General features: G+C 43.9%; 1 protein-coding gene across 1 annotated transcript; it reads right to left on the bottom strand.

Moving 5' to 3' along the window:
• Nucleotides 1-719: 719 nt before the first annotated feature.
• Nucleotides 720-18878, bottom strand: LOC119969399 (tubulin beta chain-like). The gene is made up of 4 exons (XM_038802992.1): nucleotides 18597-18878; nucleotides 14854-14962; nucleotides 10133-10243; nucleotides 720-2670 (listed from the first exon to the last, which is right to left on the bottom strand). Exons 1-4 carry the CDS (start codon nucleotides 18651-18653, stop codon nucleotides 1607-1609), a joined length of 1341 nt encoding a protein of 446 aa, XP_038658920.1. The 5' UTR covers nucleotides 18654-18878; the 3' UTR covers nucleotides 720-1606.
• Nucleotides 18879-19333: the final 455 nt, after the last annotated feature.

The following is a 19333-nucleotide window of genomic DNA, read 5'->3' as shown; positions in this document are numbered from 1 at the left end:
CGCCCACCGGGCCATTTGGGGTGCCCTATATTAACCGAAAGGGCTTCCAGTCCCTCAACATACAGCTCGTGTGCGACCACCAGATGAAGATAATGTATCTGTGTGCCTGCTTTCCAGGGTGTGCACAACAGCTACAGCGTGGGATAGTTGATCATCTCTGCCCTCTTTGAGGAGCCCCCCAGGATAGGCGGCTGGCTCTTGGGGGATAAGGGGTATCTCCTGAGGACCTGGCTAATGATGGCAATATGGAGGCCGGTGACCGAAGTGAAGACCTGGTACAACGAGGCCCATGCAGCCACCTGGGCTGTGTTTGAGTGGTGCATTGGCTCCGATGCCCCGACTGCTCCAGCGGTGCACTGCAGTACACTGCCCGGAGGGTCGCCCGCTTTGTGCTGGCCTCCTGCGTCCTCCTCATTCGCATTGCTAATCATGGCATTTTACTATGTACAAAGTGGCTGCTGCATTTATCTACATAATCACACTTCAGAGTAACTTAACATGTGTGAAAAAAATACTTCGATTTTATTTCTGGACACATAATAATGTGTTGTATAAATCTGGATTCTCATCAGCAGCAAGAAATCACAATTTAACCTGTGATCCACTTTTTCCCACTCTCCATTCTGCCTCAATTCAGACTTAGTCTTGGCAAGAGCTGACAAGTGTAGCTACAATATACAACTGTACTCAGTTATAGAAGGAAGTAAATAACAGAGGAAGAAAGCATTTGTATGATTTTATTAGAACGGTTTGAATTCTACAGTACAAACATCGCAGAAAGACAAATGTGGCATGCAATACAGAGAATGACCGCGGATCAGGAAAGAGCTGTGTGAACCTGTTGAGTGCTCTTTGGCAGTTCATGCAAGTGGAACTCACTCTCATGGGTGGATCTCTGCACCTCATTCAACATAATACCATCAGATCTCAATACTGAACAGTGCTTTACTACACTTCTAGGGAAGGTTACAGTCAGTAAATACAGTAGTTCCTTTATCAAACAATTCTGACTACATCTAAAGCTGTAGTGCCCCAGATTTTAAATCTAGTTTTAAGTATTCTTATTTTAGATAAGATAGAGAAAAAAAATGCTTCTTCATAATGAATGAAGGGCAAATCTCCCCCTGACCTCCTTTATCAGCTGTTACAGTTTGCCAATTCTCTTCCCATTTTGGGAGATCATCTTACTGCCTGAAAGACAATCACTGAAAGAGCTTAAAAGATTATATGTCAGCATTAAAACTTACAGAGTATCCCTTGTTTATTTAAAAGCATTACATACCCAATATTGGAAAACAAATTACATAAACTGAAACAAGTTACTCCAAAATTGTTTCAACCAGTTGCACAATGTACTTGCTTTTCAGGCCTGTTCATAAAGCCTGATTATGTAGCATATTGGGGCACTGCTGCTTTAAAACTACAGACGATGTTAAATCACACATACACAAACCTTCAACAGGAATTCCACTTTCTTAGTGCTGTTAGCATCACAGCAACTTCTTAATTAAAAGGCTGGCAAATTAGGCAGAATTCAATAGTTCAACTCATAAACATGACTTTCTTTGCAACCTACTGCTGCAGCTTCTGGAGGATCCCTTCACATTTATGCCTCCTCATTATCTCCCTCTTCCTCTTCGAACTCTTCCTGCTCATCTGCCGTGGCATCCTGGTACTGCTGATACTCTGATACCAGGTCATTCATGTTGCTCTCCGCCTCCGTAAACTCCATCTCATCCATCCCCTCCCCAGTGTACCAGTGCAAGAAGGCCTTCCTGCGGAACATGGCAGTGAACTGATCAGAGATTCGCTTGAACAACTCCTGGATGGCGGTACTGTTGCCAATGAAAGTGGAGGACATTTTGAGGCCACGGGGTGGAATGTCGCAGACAGCGGTCTTAACATTGTTGGGAATCCACTCCACAAAGTAGCTGCTGTTCTTGTTCTGGACATTCAACATCTGCTCATCTACTTCTTTCATGGACATCCGGCCTCGGAATATAGCAGCAACGGTCAAGTAACGTCCGTGTCGTGGGTCACAGGCTGCCATCATGTTTTTAGCATCAAACATTTGCTGAGTCAGCTCTGGCACTGTGAGTGCTCTGTAATTTTGGCTGCCGCGGCTGGTAAGCGGGGCAAAGCCCGGCATGAAGAAGTGGAGCCGAGGGAAGGGCACCATGTTTACTGCTAGCTTGCGAAGATCAGCATTGAGTTGTCCTGGAAAGCGAAGGCAGGTGGTGACTCCGCTCATGGTGGCAGAGACCAAGTGATTGAGGTCTCCATAAGTGGGAGTGGTAAGCTTCATTGTACGGAAGCAGATATCATAAAGGGCTTCATTGTCAATGCAGTATGTCTCGTCTGTGTTCTCCACCAGCTGATGAACAGACAGGGTTGCGTTGTACGGCTCCACCACAGTGTCTGAAACTTTAGGCGAGGGCATGACGCTGAATGTATTCATGATACGGTCAGGGTATTCTTCCCGGATCTTGCTGATGAGGAGGGTGCCCATCCCAGAGCCGGTACCACCACCCAGAGAGTGAGTAAGCTGGAATCCCTGTAAACAGTCACAGCTCTCAGACTCCTTCCTCACAACATCAAGCACTGCATCAACCAGTTCAGCTCCTTCTGTGTAGTGACCCTTGGCCCAATTGTTTCCTGCACCACTTTGACCTGGAAGAAAAAGATTCATGACATGGAAAGGCAGTGATTCATGATGCCATTCAAAACTTTTTCTGCTCCATAACGTATTTACACAATCATTTTTATTACTCATTAATAGTACTCCATTAATTCTGTTGGAAAGCCTGATTATTTTTCCCTCATTGTTCCCTGCATGCTGCAGCACAATTCCACAAGAACTGTTCTCCCTTCTACCTTATTCAAATTAACATCTTTCATTATGTGGGTCCAAACAGCAAAAGTTGTAGCAAGCTATTCCACCATGGGATGGGTTGTCATAGCCCAGTCAGACACTGCTTAACCAACATTCCAGCGAAACCACAGGATAGCTCTCAACTGGTGGGAACCCTGCTTGATTTTAAACTACCTTAGTGAGATCAGCTAACTCATCATCTTTGGGGATGACACCCAGAACCTCTCTGATCTGTACAGCTCACATCGAAGGCATTAGAGCGAGTGATTTTAAGGTTGATGCAAACAATATATGGCACAGGTCTAATATAAAGGGAAAATTAAGGTCCACACACATAAAATTAAATGTGTGTATGTTATATTCTTTTTTTAAAAATAATTTTTATTGAAAAATTTTGAATTTATACAACATCAAACCATACTAAAATACCAACAATAACAATAATGACAACAATCATGAACCTTCGCCCCTCCTCAATGAACAACCCAACATATTAACAACTTAAATTAACACAATGTTAAATTACAGAACCGTAGCAAAAAAAAATAGAAACTATAATAAGGAACACCCCCCTTGCCTCCCCCTCCCCTCTCTTCCCCCCCCCCCCCCCTCCGGGTTGCTGCTGCTATTGACCAAGGTACCTATCTTTGAGCCAGGAAGTCCAGAAAAGGCTGCCACCGTTAATAGAACCCTTGTACTGATCCTCTCAGGGCAAATTTGACCCTTTCCAACTTTATAAATCCCACCATGTCATTGACCCAGATCTCCACACTTAGGGGCCTCGCATCCTTCCACTGCAGCAATATCCTCCGCCGGGCTACTAGGGACGCAAAGGCCAGGACACCGGCCTCTTTCGCCTCCTGCACTCCCGGCTCCACCGCAACTCCGAAAATCGCGAGTCCCCACCCTGGTTTGACCCTGGATCCAACCACCCTCGACACCGTCCCCGCCACCCCCTTCCAGAATTCTTCCAGTGCTGGGCATGCCCAGAACATATGGGCATGATCCGCTGGACTTCCCGAACATCTGGTGCACCTGTCCTCACCCCCAAAGAACCTACTCATCCTAGTCCCGGACATGTGGGCCCGGTGCAGCACCTTAAATTGGATGAGACTAAGCCTCGCACATGAAGAGGAAGAGTTGACTCTCTCCAAGGCATCCGCCCAAGTCCCAGCCTCTATCTGCTCCCCAAGTTCCCCCTCCCATTTAGCCTTCAGCTCCTCCATTGACGACTCCTCCACCTCCTGCATTACCTTATAGATGTCAGACACCTTCCCCTCTCCGACCCACAACCCCGAAAGTACTCTGTCCATCGTCCTCCGCGAGGGCAGCAAAGGGAATCCCTCTACCTGTCGCCTAGCAAACGCCTTTACCTGCAAGTATCTGAACATGTTCCCTTGGGGAAGCCCAAATTTATCTTCCAGTTCCCCCAGGCCCGCAAACCTCCCGCCAATAAACAGGTCCCTCAATTTACTGATGCCCGCCCTTTGCCACCCCCTTAAATCCCCCATCCTTGTTCCCCAGGATGAACCGATGATTGCCACCCAATGGAGCCTCCATCGAGCCCCCTGTTTCCCCCCTATGCCGTCTCCACTGTCCCCAGATTCTTAGGGTCGCTGCCACCACCGGGCTCATGGTATACCTCTTAGGGGAGAGCGGCAACGGCGCCGTTACCATGGCACCCAGGCTCGTATCTCTACATGACGCCATCTCCATTCTTTTCCACGCCGCCCCTCCCCCCTCCATCACCCATTTACGCACCATTGACACATTGGCCGCCCAATAGTACCCCAAAAGGTTGGGCAGCGCCAGCCCGCCTCTATCCCTCCCTCGCTCCAGGAAAACCCTCTTCATTCTCGGAGTCCCATGTGCCCACACAAAGCTCAAGATACTGCTAGTCACTCTCCTAAAGAAGGCCCTGGGGATGAAGATGGGCAGTGTGTATGTTATATTCAACATCCCATTGGAAAAATTATTTTTTTAAAGTCTTTTTATTGGCATTTCTCATATTTATAAACAGTTGTGTATATATATACACACATCAAATTATTCTCGCCCACGCTAATTTCCGTTATTATACAGAGGTTTAGTTTGTCCTTCGTTTAACTGACCCTACGTGCCTTTCATTGCCCTCTGGATCAGTCTATGGTTCCCCCCCTTCCCCCCCCCCCCCCCCCCCCCCCCCCCCCCCCCCCCCCCCGCCAAACCGGCTTCGGCTGTGCTTTTCTTTTATTTTCCGGACAGAATGGAATCCTCGCTCATGGTTTCTCCACCTTCCCCTTCCCCCTCCTCCCCCCCGGGTTGCGCAGTCTTTTGGTACCTCATCTATCTTGGTGTTTTAAAAAAATTCTTATTAAGTTACTCTTTGTTGCTGGCCTTGAACAGGTTTTCGACAGGGAAAAATATTTTTGCTATGCTTATTGATTTGACAATTTAGATAAACGGAGTAGAAATAAGATTTTATAGAGCAGAATACTAATTTCATTTGCTGAATGATGTTTCAGTTTAAATGCGATCACTCCCTTCCAGAGGTCCTTTAGGCAAAAGATTATTTGTATATTAAGCACCGTTGACTCTTTGCAAATGCAGCAGACAAGGTTAGAGAGCTATAAAGAATTGGGTCTCTGAATTATACCAGTACAAAGAGCTGAAGCAGCTCAAACGTCCATGATTGACAAACCCACAGTACCAATTAATGAAGATTTATATTCCTTTGTTTCCTTCTCTCCTCCATTCCTGAAGGCACTGACCCTAGCCAAAGTATGGTTCCATGGATACCAGATTCCCTTTTATTGTTCAACCAAGTGGCCATTCTTCCAGTAAAAAAAATTAGAAAGAGTTGGCAGGTTACTCAAGCAGGTGTATCACAGCAGAGCCCACTTAATCCTCACCAGGCACCCCCCAGGTGCATTGTTTTATCTCCCTAGATAGCGATCAGCAGCATGAATCCTAGATGACATTGTCCCCCATGTACCCCAGAAGCACCGGAGTTAAAGTAATCCAACCGCTTGTCATATCTGCTGTCTCAACATAAATTAGCTATCAAACCAAGGACCTTGAGTTCTGTATGGCTCAGTACCACATTGGACAGTGTCATTAACCATTACACCATCGGATGAATGTAAATAAGAATAATTACAAAACAAGTGTGCTTCAGAACATAAGAGCAATGGTAGGCCATAAGCCCCTCTTCGTGCCTGCTCCTCCAGTTAATAAAATTATGGCTGGTCCATGACCTCAACTCAACTATCCTTCCCAATTCCATGTTTTTAAAAAATTTGTTCATGGGACATAGACACGAGAAGGTGGTGGTGAGCTGCCGTACTTAACCGCTGCAGTCAATGTGGTGCAGGTACACCCACAGTGCCGTTAATAATAATCTTTATTGTTAAGTAGGCTTACATTAACACTGCAATGAAGTTACTGTGAAAAGCCCCTAGTCGCCACATTCCAGCGCCTGTTCAGGTACACAGAGAGAGAATTGTCCAAATTACCTAACAGCATGTCTTTCGGGACTTGTGGGAGGAAATCGCAGCACACGGAGGAAACCCACGCAGACACAGGTAGAACGTGCAGACTCCACACAGACAGTGACCCAAGCCGGAAATCGAACCTGGGACCCTGGAGCTGTGAAGCAACAGTACTAACCATTGTGCTACCGTGCCATTAGGGAACGAGTACCAGGATTTTGATTCATCGACAGTGAAGGAACACCAATATAGTTCCAAGTCAGGATGGGGTGAGACTTGGAGGGGGAACTTGCAGTATCTAATGTTCCCATGCTTCTGCTGCTCTTGTCTTTCTAGGTGGTAGAGGTCATTGGTTTGGAAGGTGCTGGTGAAGGAGCCTTGGTGTAGTGCATCTTGCAGATGGTATACTCTGCTGCTACTTTCCCTTGATTTCCCTGAGAGTCCAAAAATCTACTGATCCTTGAATATAATCAATAAATTAGCATCCTCAGCCCCTTACAGTAGAGAATTCAAAAGACGTACAACTTTCTATATGAAGAAATTGGGACTGTTTTACTTGGAGGAGAGGTGATAAAAAGAGATTTGATAAAGGTATTCAAAACCATGAGGGGTTCAGGGCAGAGTAGATAGGGAGAAACTGTTTCTACTTGTGATAGGATCAAGAAGAGGGCACAGATTTAAATTAATTTACAGGGTTATGGGGAGAAGGCAGGGGAATGGCACTAGGTGAACTGCTCATTCAGAGAGCTAGTACAGAAATATCGGGCGGAATGTTGGGCCTGCCTTCGCCGCCCGCAGGATCGGCGGCGAAGGCAGCAAATCCTGTGAGAATCAGGAAACGGGATTCTCACCGGAGAGATCGCGTTTCCTGATTTTCCCCAACCCTCTCCGGTGGCGTAACAAGATTCACGCCCTTCATTTTAATACATGTAAATGCTATTAGCGGCTCCCTTGCCAAATGATTCCCTTCTCTAAATATTCATACGCAACATATTAGGCCAGGCGTGAGGCAGTCGAGGGCATCCTTACAGGGGTGCAGAGGTAAGTCCCCGAAGGCCTTGGAACTGGGGGTTCACTCTTTTGGGAGCCCATTGAGGGGGGGGTGCATTGATGTGTGGTGGGCGGGGAGAGCAGACATGTGGGTGAGGGGCAGACCTCTGTGATGGGGTCCGTTAGGCTGCAGCGCTGTTCGGGGCGACCTTTAAAAATGGCAGATCCTGGCTCTGAGGCCCCACCTCACCAGTGTGACGCCGTGAACTATGCCCACTCAAGATTCCGTGAGAAAACTAAGGTTCCGCCCATTGAGTTGAATGGCCTCTTTCTGTTCTGAAACAATTCTGCGCTTTCTCGTCTACCCAGCTCTGAATGATCAAATCTTTATCCTGAGACTATGACCCCTAGTTCTAGACTTTCCAGCTTGAGGAAACAGCCTTTCAGCATTTACCCTGTCAAACCCTCTTGAATCTTGTATGTTCCAATGAGATGAACTCTCATTCTCCAGAGGGAATAGGCTACTTAATCTCTCCTCACAAGACAAACCCTCTCACACAACAATACTTGTACTTACATAGTGCCTTTAAAGAAATAAAACATCCCAAGGCGATTAACAAAGCATTATTCATCAAACATTAGTCATCATCATAGCTTGATTTTGCTTTAGGACAAAGCTCGACACAACATCGAGGGCCGAAGGGCCTGTTCTGTGATGTACTGTTCTATGTTCTATTTAACATTTGACACTGAGCCATTTAGGGCAATATTAGGGCAAAATTGTGGTCAAAGAGATAGGTTTTAAGGAACATCTTCAAGATGAATATATATATATATATATATATATATATAAATAAATATATAATAAAGATTATTATTATTATAGGCATAAACATTTCAGAAAATAATGCCAGATTGGTGTCTAGGTAGCTGAAAGCACAGCCACCAGTAGTGGAGAAATTCACATCATGGATGCTCAGGAAGCCAGAATTAAATGAGTCGTAGAATCCCTACAGTACAGAAGGAGGCCATTCGGCTCATCAAGTCTACACCAATCCTCTGAAAGAGCACCCCACCCAAGCCTGCTCCCTGTATCCTTCCTTACCTACAGATACCAAAGTTGTACATAGAACTCCAGGAGTGGTTTTAACAAAGCACGATCCAGTTACAGCAAGGTTTCCTTACTCTTAATACTCTGACCCCCTAACAATAAAGGCAACATACCATTTATCTTTCTAATTGCTTGCTGCACCAGCATGTTAATTTTCTGTGTTTCTTGGGCATGGACATGCAAATTCTGAACAACAGCATTTGATAGTTTCTCATTATTTAAAAATTCAATGTTTCTATTCCTCCGTAAATAATTTCCCATCCTTCCACATTGTACTCCATCTGCCATCTTGTGCACTAACTATATATAATATATATATATTTCCTCTGCAGACTCTTTATGTTCTCTTCACAGATCGCTTTCCTAATTAGTTTCAATGATCAGCAAGCCATGATGCACTACATTGGTCCCTTCAACTAAGTCATTCATATAGATTATAAATAGCTGAGACCCAGCACCGATTCTTGCAGCGCTCACGAGAACAGCCTGCAACCTGAAAATGATCTTTTTTCCTCTACTGTTATCTGTCCTTTAACCAATTCTCTTTCAATGTTAATATATTACCCAAACTCCATGAACCTTTACTTGGTACAGAAATCTCTCACATGTCACCTTATCAAATGCATCTTGAAAATCTAAATATACCACAAGCACTGGCTCCCTATTATTTACCCTATTAGTTAACCGTAGAAAAACGAATAGGTGGCACAGTGGATAGCATTGTTGCCTCACAGGGGCAGAGATCCAGGTTCAATTCTAGCCTTGGGTGACTGTGTGGAGTTTGCGCTTTCTTCCGGTGTCTGCGTGCGTTTCCTCTGGGTGCTCTGGTTTCCTCCCACAGTCCAAAGATGTGCAGGTTAATAATAATAATCTTTATTGTCACAAGTAGGGTTACATTAACACTGCAATGAAGTTACTGTGTAAAGCCCCTAGTCGCCACACTCCTGCAGGGTATACAGAGGGAGAATTCAGAATGTCCAAATTACCTAATAACACGTCTTTCGGGACTTGTGAGAGGAAACCAGAGCACCCAGGGGAAACCCACGCAGACACGGGGAGAACGTGCAGACTCCGCACAAACAGTGACCCAAGCCGGGAATCGAACCTGGGACCCTGCCACTGTAAAGCCATAGTACTAACTACTATGCTACCATGGCTGCTGGTTAGGTGGATTGGTCATGCTAAATTGTCCCTTGTCGTCCAAAGATGTGTATGTTAGGTCAAGGGGTTATTGGGATAGGGCGGGGAAGTGGGCTTGGGTGGGGTGCTCTTTCAGAGAGTCAGTGTAGACCCGATGGGCCCGAATGTCCTTCTTCTGCACTGTGGGGATTCTATAATTCGTCAAACATAATTTCCCTTTAATAAAACTATGTTGACTCTGTCGAACCATCATATGATTTTCTGGGTTACCTGGTTCCTGTTACCACAATGTCCTTCTCCATGATAAGGTCAGCTAAAGGATCAGTCACCTTGTAGTACTCATTCATCTCCTAATGATGCATAAGAGAGGAGGATACAAGTAAGACATTGAGCTGGATGTTTATCCATTTATGAGGGGAATGGTATTTTACAAATAAAAAGGCCCATCTCTGGTCCACTTTCACTGAGCTGCTTCATTTCTACAGAGCCCACTAAACTACCTTGAAGCATTTGTTTATGCAATTAGAGGTATTAGTATTGTATTCCTACCAAATACAAAGTTATCTGGTCTAAATATCTGTCCAAATGGCCCAGATCTGACGGAGTCCATAGTACCAGGTTCCAAATCCACCAGAATCGCACGGGGAACATACTTGTCACCTAGAAAAGAGACAATACAAAACAATTCATTAATGACGAGTGGAATTTATGCCTTTCCCCATGGCATTTTGGTGGCATAAGACATTGAATTGGATAGGAAAATGACATGTGGGGATGCTGCCACCTTCCCAAATCTGCCCTGATTAAGACTATAGCGAAAGGCTCGTGGACTGTCTTTGTGCCATGTTGCTAATTGAGGCCCTTAAATGGGCAATTAATGTTGCTATTCAACCAGCAATGGGCGGGGGACGCGCTATAGGGGAAGCCGGATAAACAAACCCAAGTCAGGGTTACGTGCAGGCTTCCAAGGAGGGTCTTTTACTCAAAAGGTACAGTCTCTGATCTAGACCCCCAGCATCAGAAAGGGGGGAGCCGTTAAGAGCCACCTGCCTGCCTTTACTGCCAATCTGCACCCACCCCCAACAACCCCCACCCCGTAATCCCTCTTCTGCCATCACTCACCTGTGGCCTGTCCCTTGCTGCCCCGCTGGTGCTGCTGGGCAATTATTGATTGGCAGCTCACGGTAGGTGTGACTTCCACCCCCCATGGTCTTTGATCGAGAGGGAGGCCTGGCACTGCCCAGTTAAATGCCTGATTGGTACTGAATGAAGTGGGCCTTCCTAAAAAGAGGAGATGCTGGGCTCCCGTTGGCTCTCCAGCCAGGGGATGAGGCCTCCATTACCTACATTTAATTTCAGATAAAGTTAAATCCACATAGGAAGAGACCATTGAATCTGCTAAGGAAAGACAATAAAAATAATTGAAGCAGAGGAAGATAGAAGGCGATAGGGAGAGGACAGTTGTATTCATTGTGGATTGGCGCAGCAAAGAGCCAGCACTGACACAATGGGCTGACTTGTCTTCTCTGTGAAATAAACTTCTTTGATTCTTGTACAGAAGAGTGTGAAGTATTAATATACACTGATGATAAGGGGTAAAGCTTCACATCAACATTTATCCTCATTTAATTATTTAATGCTTAGTTCATCTTACAGAACTGCTTTAGGTAGAGGAGATTCTGCCACAGTTTGGCTTCTATTGCTGTGGAATGGGCTGTTATTTACATTGTGAAATTGATTTTTAAGTACAGTTGTACCAGATCGGAGCAGTGGATGCCCAAGTGTGTTTAAAGCTTTAGTATGCAATTTAACCTTTCTAGCTGCCATTCCTCTCATGATGGTTGCACAGATTAGTGATTAGGAAGTCACACTGCTCACCCACACAAGCACGGAATTATTTTCTCCTACTGCTGCAGAAGCCATTTATATTGCTTCTCTGCAAGACTGCCTTCAGAGATACCAGAGAAAGCCTGCCTGTTGGGTTGAGGCATCTCTGGAGATGTCAGTATTGTCCCCACTGGCAATTTTAACACTGTTTAATGGTTAAAACACTCAGTTGGCATATTTGAAAATGTAAATTCTACTCCATCTGGAGCGATCCATTATGACTTTGCTGTATTCAAATATGTTTATCTCACTAATACACCACAAAGTACGTTATCTGATCACAGCGAGTGAGCATTTTTAAGCAGTTTACATGTTCAGGAAACAGATGGGCTATTATTGGCTACAATATCCTGTGGCAAGGCGAAAACTTAATTAGGGAAGAGCTATTAAAGGACATGTTTCTAGCCAACGTTACATACACAATCCATCCACATTTAGTCAAAAACAAATCTAAGGACTGATGACCGTTATTTTCTGATTTAATTTTGTTCTTATACCTCCCAATCTTTATTCTCAACATAATTCATCATCCTTACATAACCCTTTTATCATAATGCCAGACTTAACTCTTGCAGGTCAACATCATCAACTTCAAGGTTTGTTTTACCCGTTTGGGGTGATAAATTTGTTTTATAATTCATTAATTATCTTATTTCATAGATATAGCTATTCGTCAGTAGACTTACCAACAAATAATTTCTACTGCCCTGTTGCAGTCAATTCCTTCCTCAACCTTGGAAAGTTAATTGGTTCAAAACCAAAACTGCAGTTTGTGATCGTCCTTTCTTCCCTTCACATTAAGATTTCTGTTCCCCCAAGATGCTCTCTTATAGTCTTGTATTCTTTATGGGGTTGCTATCATAACTAAATCAAGTATTATCTGCTCATTTGTTGCTGCTTTAGGAAACTCTTATGAAAGACCATTGACCAGAACTGTTAACTGTTTGCCTCTCCACCGATGCAGCCAGACCTACCGAGTATTTCCAGAATTTCCTGTTTTTATTTTATTTATTTATTTTTTTAAATTTAGAGTACCCAATTATTTTTTCCAATTAAGGGGCAATTTAGAGTGGCCAATCTACCTATCCTGCACATCTTTAGGTTGTGGGGGTGAAACCCACGCAGACACGGGGAGAATATGCAAACTCCACACGGACAGTGACCCAGGGCTAGGATTCGAACCCGGGTCCTCAGCGCCATAGGCATCAATGCTAACCACTGCGCCACCGTGCTGCCCATTTCCTGTTTTTATAACGCATCCCATACCGTACTAATGTTGTTCTTTGAGTCCCTTTATTTTATTTGGAATACTTCTGGAGGTGGTATAATTGTCATATTTGGTTGACTACTTTCTTCTTCTTGGTTTCTTAACCTAACAGTTACCTTGACATTGTTAATCTACCATTTTGTTTTACTTCTGTGGCATTTCCTACCAACACTAGCCCAGGCTTTTTTCCTCCCCATCTCTTTTACTAACTCCTTTTAAATTCAGGTTTTCCTTTCTACACAAGGTGGTAGTCTTCTCATCCACATACCAGTCCACAATCTTTCAAGCATAGCTGTTGTAAGGGTACTTCCTGTTTGTTCCTATTTATTCCCTTACATTTATTTCTGGTGTTACATTTTTGATCCTTCGATTTTTAATGGACCGTGATTTTACGGCAAAGCAGCCAGAACCTTTAATTCAAACAGGAAGATCCAGAGGGCTGTACTGTCTTAGACTGACATCAGTGTTGATCCAGACTGATTGATGTTGCTGGTGGCCAATGAATTGGCCTAAAAGGTGGTGCCCTGCCTGATAACAGGTAGTGATTGGATCTGTTCCCACGGAATGGTTCAGAGACCTAAAGAGCTTTCAGTTTCACTTCTGGCAGCTAAGGGAGAAACGTTGTCTTTTCCCATTCTGCTTTCTCCAGAAATAACCAGCTAATTCTCACCAAAAGGTCACTGTGGGAACCAATTCTCTGTGCAAAAATGACCGATACAAGCAGAATCCAGAATCTGATAACTCTTTCTGCAGGAAAGGCTGGTGCAAACAGAGACCTGAATCTGAGAACTGTCTCTGCAGAGTAGGCTGGTGTGAACCCAAGGGCCTCTCCTGGAAAAGCTGCGAGTAAGATATTGTTAACTCTAACAGACATCATCACAGCTTATAAGCCAGAGGTTTTAAACGGCATTCACACCGAAGAAAGTGCACTGAAGAACTCATCATCTGAAGCAAGGACTTTTATCTTTTGACCTTAATCCTTCTTATTTTACCCCTTTCCACCACCCTTCTGTGTTTCTATGTTGTGTGTGTGTGTGGCAATTAAAAGTAGGGAGGAGTCAGCTATTAGCTTGTCGTTAAGCAGTTGTATTGCATATTTTGTATTTGTTCTTGTTATAAATAAACAATAATTGTGTTTAAACATACAAGCCAGGTGACTAATTATTGGGCAGCCAAGGGCCAAATATTTTGGGTATCTTTAGAAGAATCATTGGTTAATTCACATGTATTATGACTCTGGGACAAGTAGGGCTGTAATTGACTAGGGGTGTCATAACGCAGTTAACAGGAATGGGTGAGCACAGAAGCGGAAAACGCCAGCCTGAGTATCAACGTTGTTGCCTGATAGTTCTTCTTACTCGGCCTATTGGTTCCTTCCTACTCTTGTTCTTGCTTGAAATGTCAATTTCTGGCCTCAGCTCTTTGAAAGGTTCCCTTGTCGGGAGAATTAGAAAAGGGTCTTCCCGATTGGTGGATTTTGACCAATGAACTAGTAGCCATTTTACACCAATAAGAAAGTAGTTTTTACTCGGTCCAGACAGTGTAAAGAACAGAGACTGAAGCTTCCAAGTGTATAAAGCTTCTGGCAGACAAAGGCAGAAGAGGAGCAGACCACACCTACCAGGTTGAGAAATTAAGTGCAATTCAGTGATGTTTTAGAGGGGTAATTTCAAAGAAGAACAGCAAACTGATCCCAAAATGTTTTAATCGTTTGTAGCTGAGTTAATGTTTGTGTATGAGGAACTAACACTCTCTTAAAGACTGGATACTCCTGCTGTCAGTTTCTTAATCCAAGATTCCTCACTGGTCAATAGACAGTCACCCGGGGCAGCACGGTGGCACAGTGGTTAGCATTGCTGCCTACGGCGCTGAGGACCCGGGTTCGTATCCCGGCTCTGGGTCACTGTCCGTGTGGAGTTTGCACATTCTCCGTGTGTCTGCGTGGGTTTCACCCCCACAACCCAAAAGATGTGCAGGTTAGGTGGATTGGCCATGCTAAATTGCCCCTTAATTGGAAAAAATAATTGGGTACTCTAAATTTATTTTTAAAAAATAGACAGTCACCCACCCAGATATATAGGCAGGATCAGATCCTCTGGCTACAGAAACTCCTTACCAGCTGCTTCATTGTAGTAGACATTGATCCTGTCCAGCTGTATGGCACTATCACCACAGGCACTCCCAGAAGGGTCAATTCCATGTTCATCACTGATCACCTCCCAAAACTATAAATACAGATTACAATCAGAAGTTCATTTCTAAATTGAAAGAAAAGACTAGCATTTACATACATTTCACAACCATTGGACACGTCAAAGCACTTTACAGCCATTGAAGTACTTTTGAAGTGCAGTAACTGTTGTAATATAGGAAACAGCAGCCAATTTTCAAAAGAAAGTTCAACAGAAATGATGAGAAAATCTGTTTTACATGAAGTTGATTCTCAAATAAATATTGGCCAAGGCACCACAGAAACACCCCTACTTGTCTTCAAAATAGTACAAAATTGAGAATTCAATCATGTTGATTGAATCCAGTCTTTTAACAAATTCCTATGACAAGGAATATAAATAGTAAACAAGTTATAAAATGAGAAATAAGACGAATTAGAGACTAAAAAGGGGGGTTAGACACAGAGGCAGAGGGATTAAATTAATACTTTGTATGTGTCTTTAGGAAAGAAGAAGATGCTGCGAAGTAATTAATACACCAGAAGGTTTTAAAATTGATAAGATGTTAGACAGGCTGTCTATATTTAAAAGTTGATAAGGCATCAGAACCAGATGAGATGCATCCAAGGGTACGGAGGGGAGTGGAAATTGTGGAGGTATTGGCCATAGGTTTGCAGTCTTCCTTAGACTCGGGTAGTGCCACAGGACTGGAGAATTGGAAATGTTACACTCTTGTTCAAAAAGGGTGTAAAGATAAGCCTAGCGACTACAGGCTAGTCGGTTTAACTTTGGTGATGGGGAAACTTTTAGATACAGTAAGGTAGTAGCAAAAAAAATAAACAGTCGCTTGGACAAGTATGGGTTTATTAAAGAAAGCCAGCCCGCATTTGTTCAGAGAAAATAGTGTTTAACTAACTTGCCAACATTTTTTGCAGGTGGAACAGAGAGGGTTGATGAGAGCAATACTGTTGATGTGATGTCCATGAACTTCCAAAGACATTTAATACAATGCCGGACAACGGACATGTGAACAAAGTTACAGCTCAGGGAATAAAAGGGAGTGACAACATGGATACAAAACTGGTTGAGTGACAGGAAACATAGTGTTTAATTGATATTTTTTAGTCTGGAGGAAGGTTTGTAGTGGAATTCCCCAGGGGTCAGTGTTTAGGGTTAATGTCATATATTAATGACCTAGACCTTGGTGTGCATGGCACAATTTCAAAATTAATGGATAATATGAAACCTGGCAGCATTGTGAACTGTGAGAAGGATGGTGTAGAGCTAAAAGGACACAGACAAGTTGGTGGAATGGGTGGACAGGTGGCAGATAGAGTTCAATGCAGAGGTATATGAAGTGATTCATTTTGGAAATAAGAATAATATAAAATGAAAGTACAACTCTAAAGTGGGTACAGGAACAGAGTGACCTGGCTGAAAAAGTGTATAAGTTATTGAAGATGACAGGACAGGTTGAGAGTGAAGTTAATAAAGCATACAGTACACTAGGCTTTATTAATAGGTGCATAAAGCACAAGAGCATGGGATTATGTTGAACTTTTTAAGACATCAGATTGGCCTCAGCTGAAGTATTGCGTCCTGTTCTAGGGCAGCACAAGTGGATAGCACTGTGGCTTCACAGCGCCAGGGTCCCAGGTTCAATACCCCGCTGGGTCACTGTCTGTTCTCCCCATGTCTGCGTGGGTTTCCTCTGGGTGCTCCAGTTTCCTCCTACAGTCCAAAGACGTGCAGGTTAGGTGGATTGGCCATGATTAATTGCCTTTAGTGACCAAAAGAAAGGTTAGGAGGGATTATTGGGTTACGGGGATAGGGTGGAAGTGAGGGCTTAAGTGGATCGGTGCAGACTCGATGGGCCAAAAGACCTCCTTCTGCACTGTATGTTCGATGTTCTGGGAGTCACAGAAAGGTGTGAAGGCATTGGAGCAAGGGCAGAAAAGATTCATGAGAATGATTCCAAGAATGAGGAACTTCAGTTATGTAGAATAGATTGCAGGAGTTGGCTGTCTTCCTTCGAGAAGGTTGAGAAGAGATTTGATGGAGGTATTCAAAATCATGAGGGGTCTGGATAGAGTAGATAGGGAGGAATTTTTACCACTTGTGAAAGGATCGAGAATGAGAGGGTAGTGATTTAAAGTAATTGAAATGTTTTCACATAGCGAATGATTAAGGTCTGGAATGCATTGTCTGAGAGTGTGCTGGAGACAAGTTCAATCGAGGCATTCAAAGGGGAATTAGATTTATCTGGAAAGGAGGAGTATGCAGGGTTATGAAGAGAAGGCAGGGGAATGGCACTATGTGAATTGCTCACTCTGAGAGGGTGCAGGCATTATGGGCCTAAAGGCCTCCTTCTATGTTGTAACAAGATACTGAATGATATACATAATTCAAATGAAATTCATAAATGTACTGGATGCAGTCTGGCACAAATACAACCAGCTCGGGTGAAGGCTCAGGTCAGTAAAGTCGAGGCCGAGGGGCTTGTGAACTCTATAGTAGGCTGAATGTACAAACCACACCCTTTTCAGCTGCACATCGACACAATAGGGCACATTGCGAATGGGTCACAAGCAGGGGGTTCGCATTATACCCCTGCACCAAAAGGGTGACCATGAGTGGATTTCTCATCAGCTCACGCAGTCACCCCTAGGCAAGCCAAATTCGATCAGAGCCGTCAGTCGAACGTGCACCAAATCTTCAATTCCCTATATATGTGAGCTTCCAGTATCATTGCTGGGGGGCTGCACAGTGGCTTCCCTTTGCAACCCTCTGAGATTTCATCGCCCAGGGACTGGCTGTAAAACGACGAGTCACAAAATGTTGAGGCAGATTCCTTGAATCCGTAATGCATATGCAGTCTTACCATGACCCAACCCGGGAACAGCAACAATAATGAACCCCAACAAAATCCTAAACCACTCGCTCCAGGATAGTGGAGCTTCAGGCAGCCCGGCTGTCTGACACAAGATCCATTACTTTATTCCACAATAATGCAAAAAATAAATAATTTTATGAACACGGAAACAATTTAGCACAATATATTGATAAATAGGCGTGGTTTGCATCCACAGCTGGTGCCTGCACCAAGCCTTCCACAGAGAGCTTAATTTGAGGGCACAAAGCTCTAGATGAGCCGAGGAATTTGCACTACCAGATTCTTATTTTTTTAAAACTTGATCTGCCCCTGTGTTTATTCATTTTCAGCTTTGGTTCGTGGGGGTTGGGTTCGATTTAGACCGAAGTTAAACCTCGATCCCTTTTCCATCATTTTCCCAGACAAAGGAATAGGGAGCGAGGCGTGCAAGGCTGTCATCAGCCTGCGCGCATGTCCAGCTGCTTTCACACTCAGACCCACTTACTTTGGGATAACAATACCTAGGAATTAAATTAGACTAATCCCTTTAAAAAAAATCAAATCAGTTGCAACATCTGGAAAATACACCATATGATGTACACTCACTGTAAGTTGTCTGTGTGTGTCAGATGGAATTAAAGTACTTAAGGGTTTAAACCTGAAAGGGTGTGGTTTCATTGAATTCTTACAGGGATGTAGTTAAATTGCATTTTAAGACATAGACGCTTGAGCATCTTACAACTGACAGGAATGATTTGCACTGTACATTCGCATAAACAAAAACGACTGAAATAGTGTTTATAAGGAGATTCTTACCTTGGCACCAATCTGGTTCCCGCATTGTCCAGCCTGGATGTGCAGAATTTCCCTCATTGTCTGCTTTTGGGGGGTGGGGGCGAGATATTCCAAGATCAATTTACAGAAGGATGCTGATCTCTTTGCATATGCTGCAGGGGTCGGTGTATTTGCGGACAGTTGCAAACGTTTTTTTTTTTTGCAGAGGGGGTAAATGTTGCGCAGAACTCGCCGTCAAGCTGAAGCTCACGACCTATCGCTAACACACTTCTCCGCAGCTACCGGCTCACATTACCGAAGCGCCTCCTTCGGCCAGCACTTTTATCAAGTGTCCAACTCCGTGTATTCTGGGAGATGTAGTCGCTTCACAGAACACTATAATGACTTGAACATAACGTAAGAAATCGGAGTTGGAGTAGGTTACTCAGCCCTTGGAGCCTGCTGCGCCATTCAATACGATCTTGGCTGATCGTCCCACTCTACCTTCCCACATTCTCCCCATATCCCTTGGTTCTCATAGCACCCAATAATCCATCAATTTGTGCCTTGAATATCCTCAAGAGCTGAGCATCCACAACCCTATGGGATAGAGTACAAAGATTCACAACCCTTTGAATGAAGAAATTTCTCCAATGCAAGTTAATTTCAATCCCTCCAAAGGCCAGGTATATTGGACATAAAATATTAACTCTGTTTCCCTCTCCACAACGCTGCCAGATATTGGCTGAGTTTTTCCAGCATTTTCTGTTTTTATTTCA

The sequence above is a fragment of the Scyliorhinus canicula genome, chromosome 7 (assembly GCF_902713615.1).
Source record: "Scyliorhinus canicula chromosome 7, sScyCan1.1, whole genome shotgun sequence".
NCBI classification, from domain to species: Eukaryota; Metazoa; Chordata; class Chondrichthyes; order Carcharhiniformes; family Scyliorhinidae; genus Scyliorhinus; species Scyliorhinus canicula.
The sequence above is the reverse complement of the archived record's forward strand: the minus strand, read 5'-3'. Positions and strand labels throughout refer to the sequence as shown.

Excerpts from the sequence above, each read along its gene's own strand:
- LOC119969399 (XM_038802992.1), bottom strand. The coding sequence starts at position 18,653 with ATGAGGGAAATTCTGCACATCCAGGCTGGACAATGCGGGAACCAGATT. Across the intron at positions 14,963-18,596 it reads GGAACCAGATTGGTGCCAAG|TTTTGGGAGGTGATCAGTGA; the intron begins GTAAGAATCTCC and ends CTGTATTTATAG. Across the intron at positions 2,671-10,132 it reads ACCAGATAACTTTGTATTTG|GTCAAAGTGGTGCAGGAAAC; the intron begins GTAGGAATACAA and ends TTTTTCTTCCAG.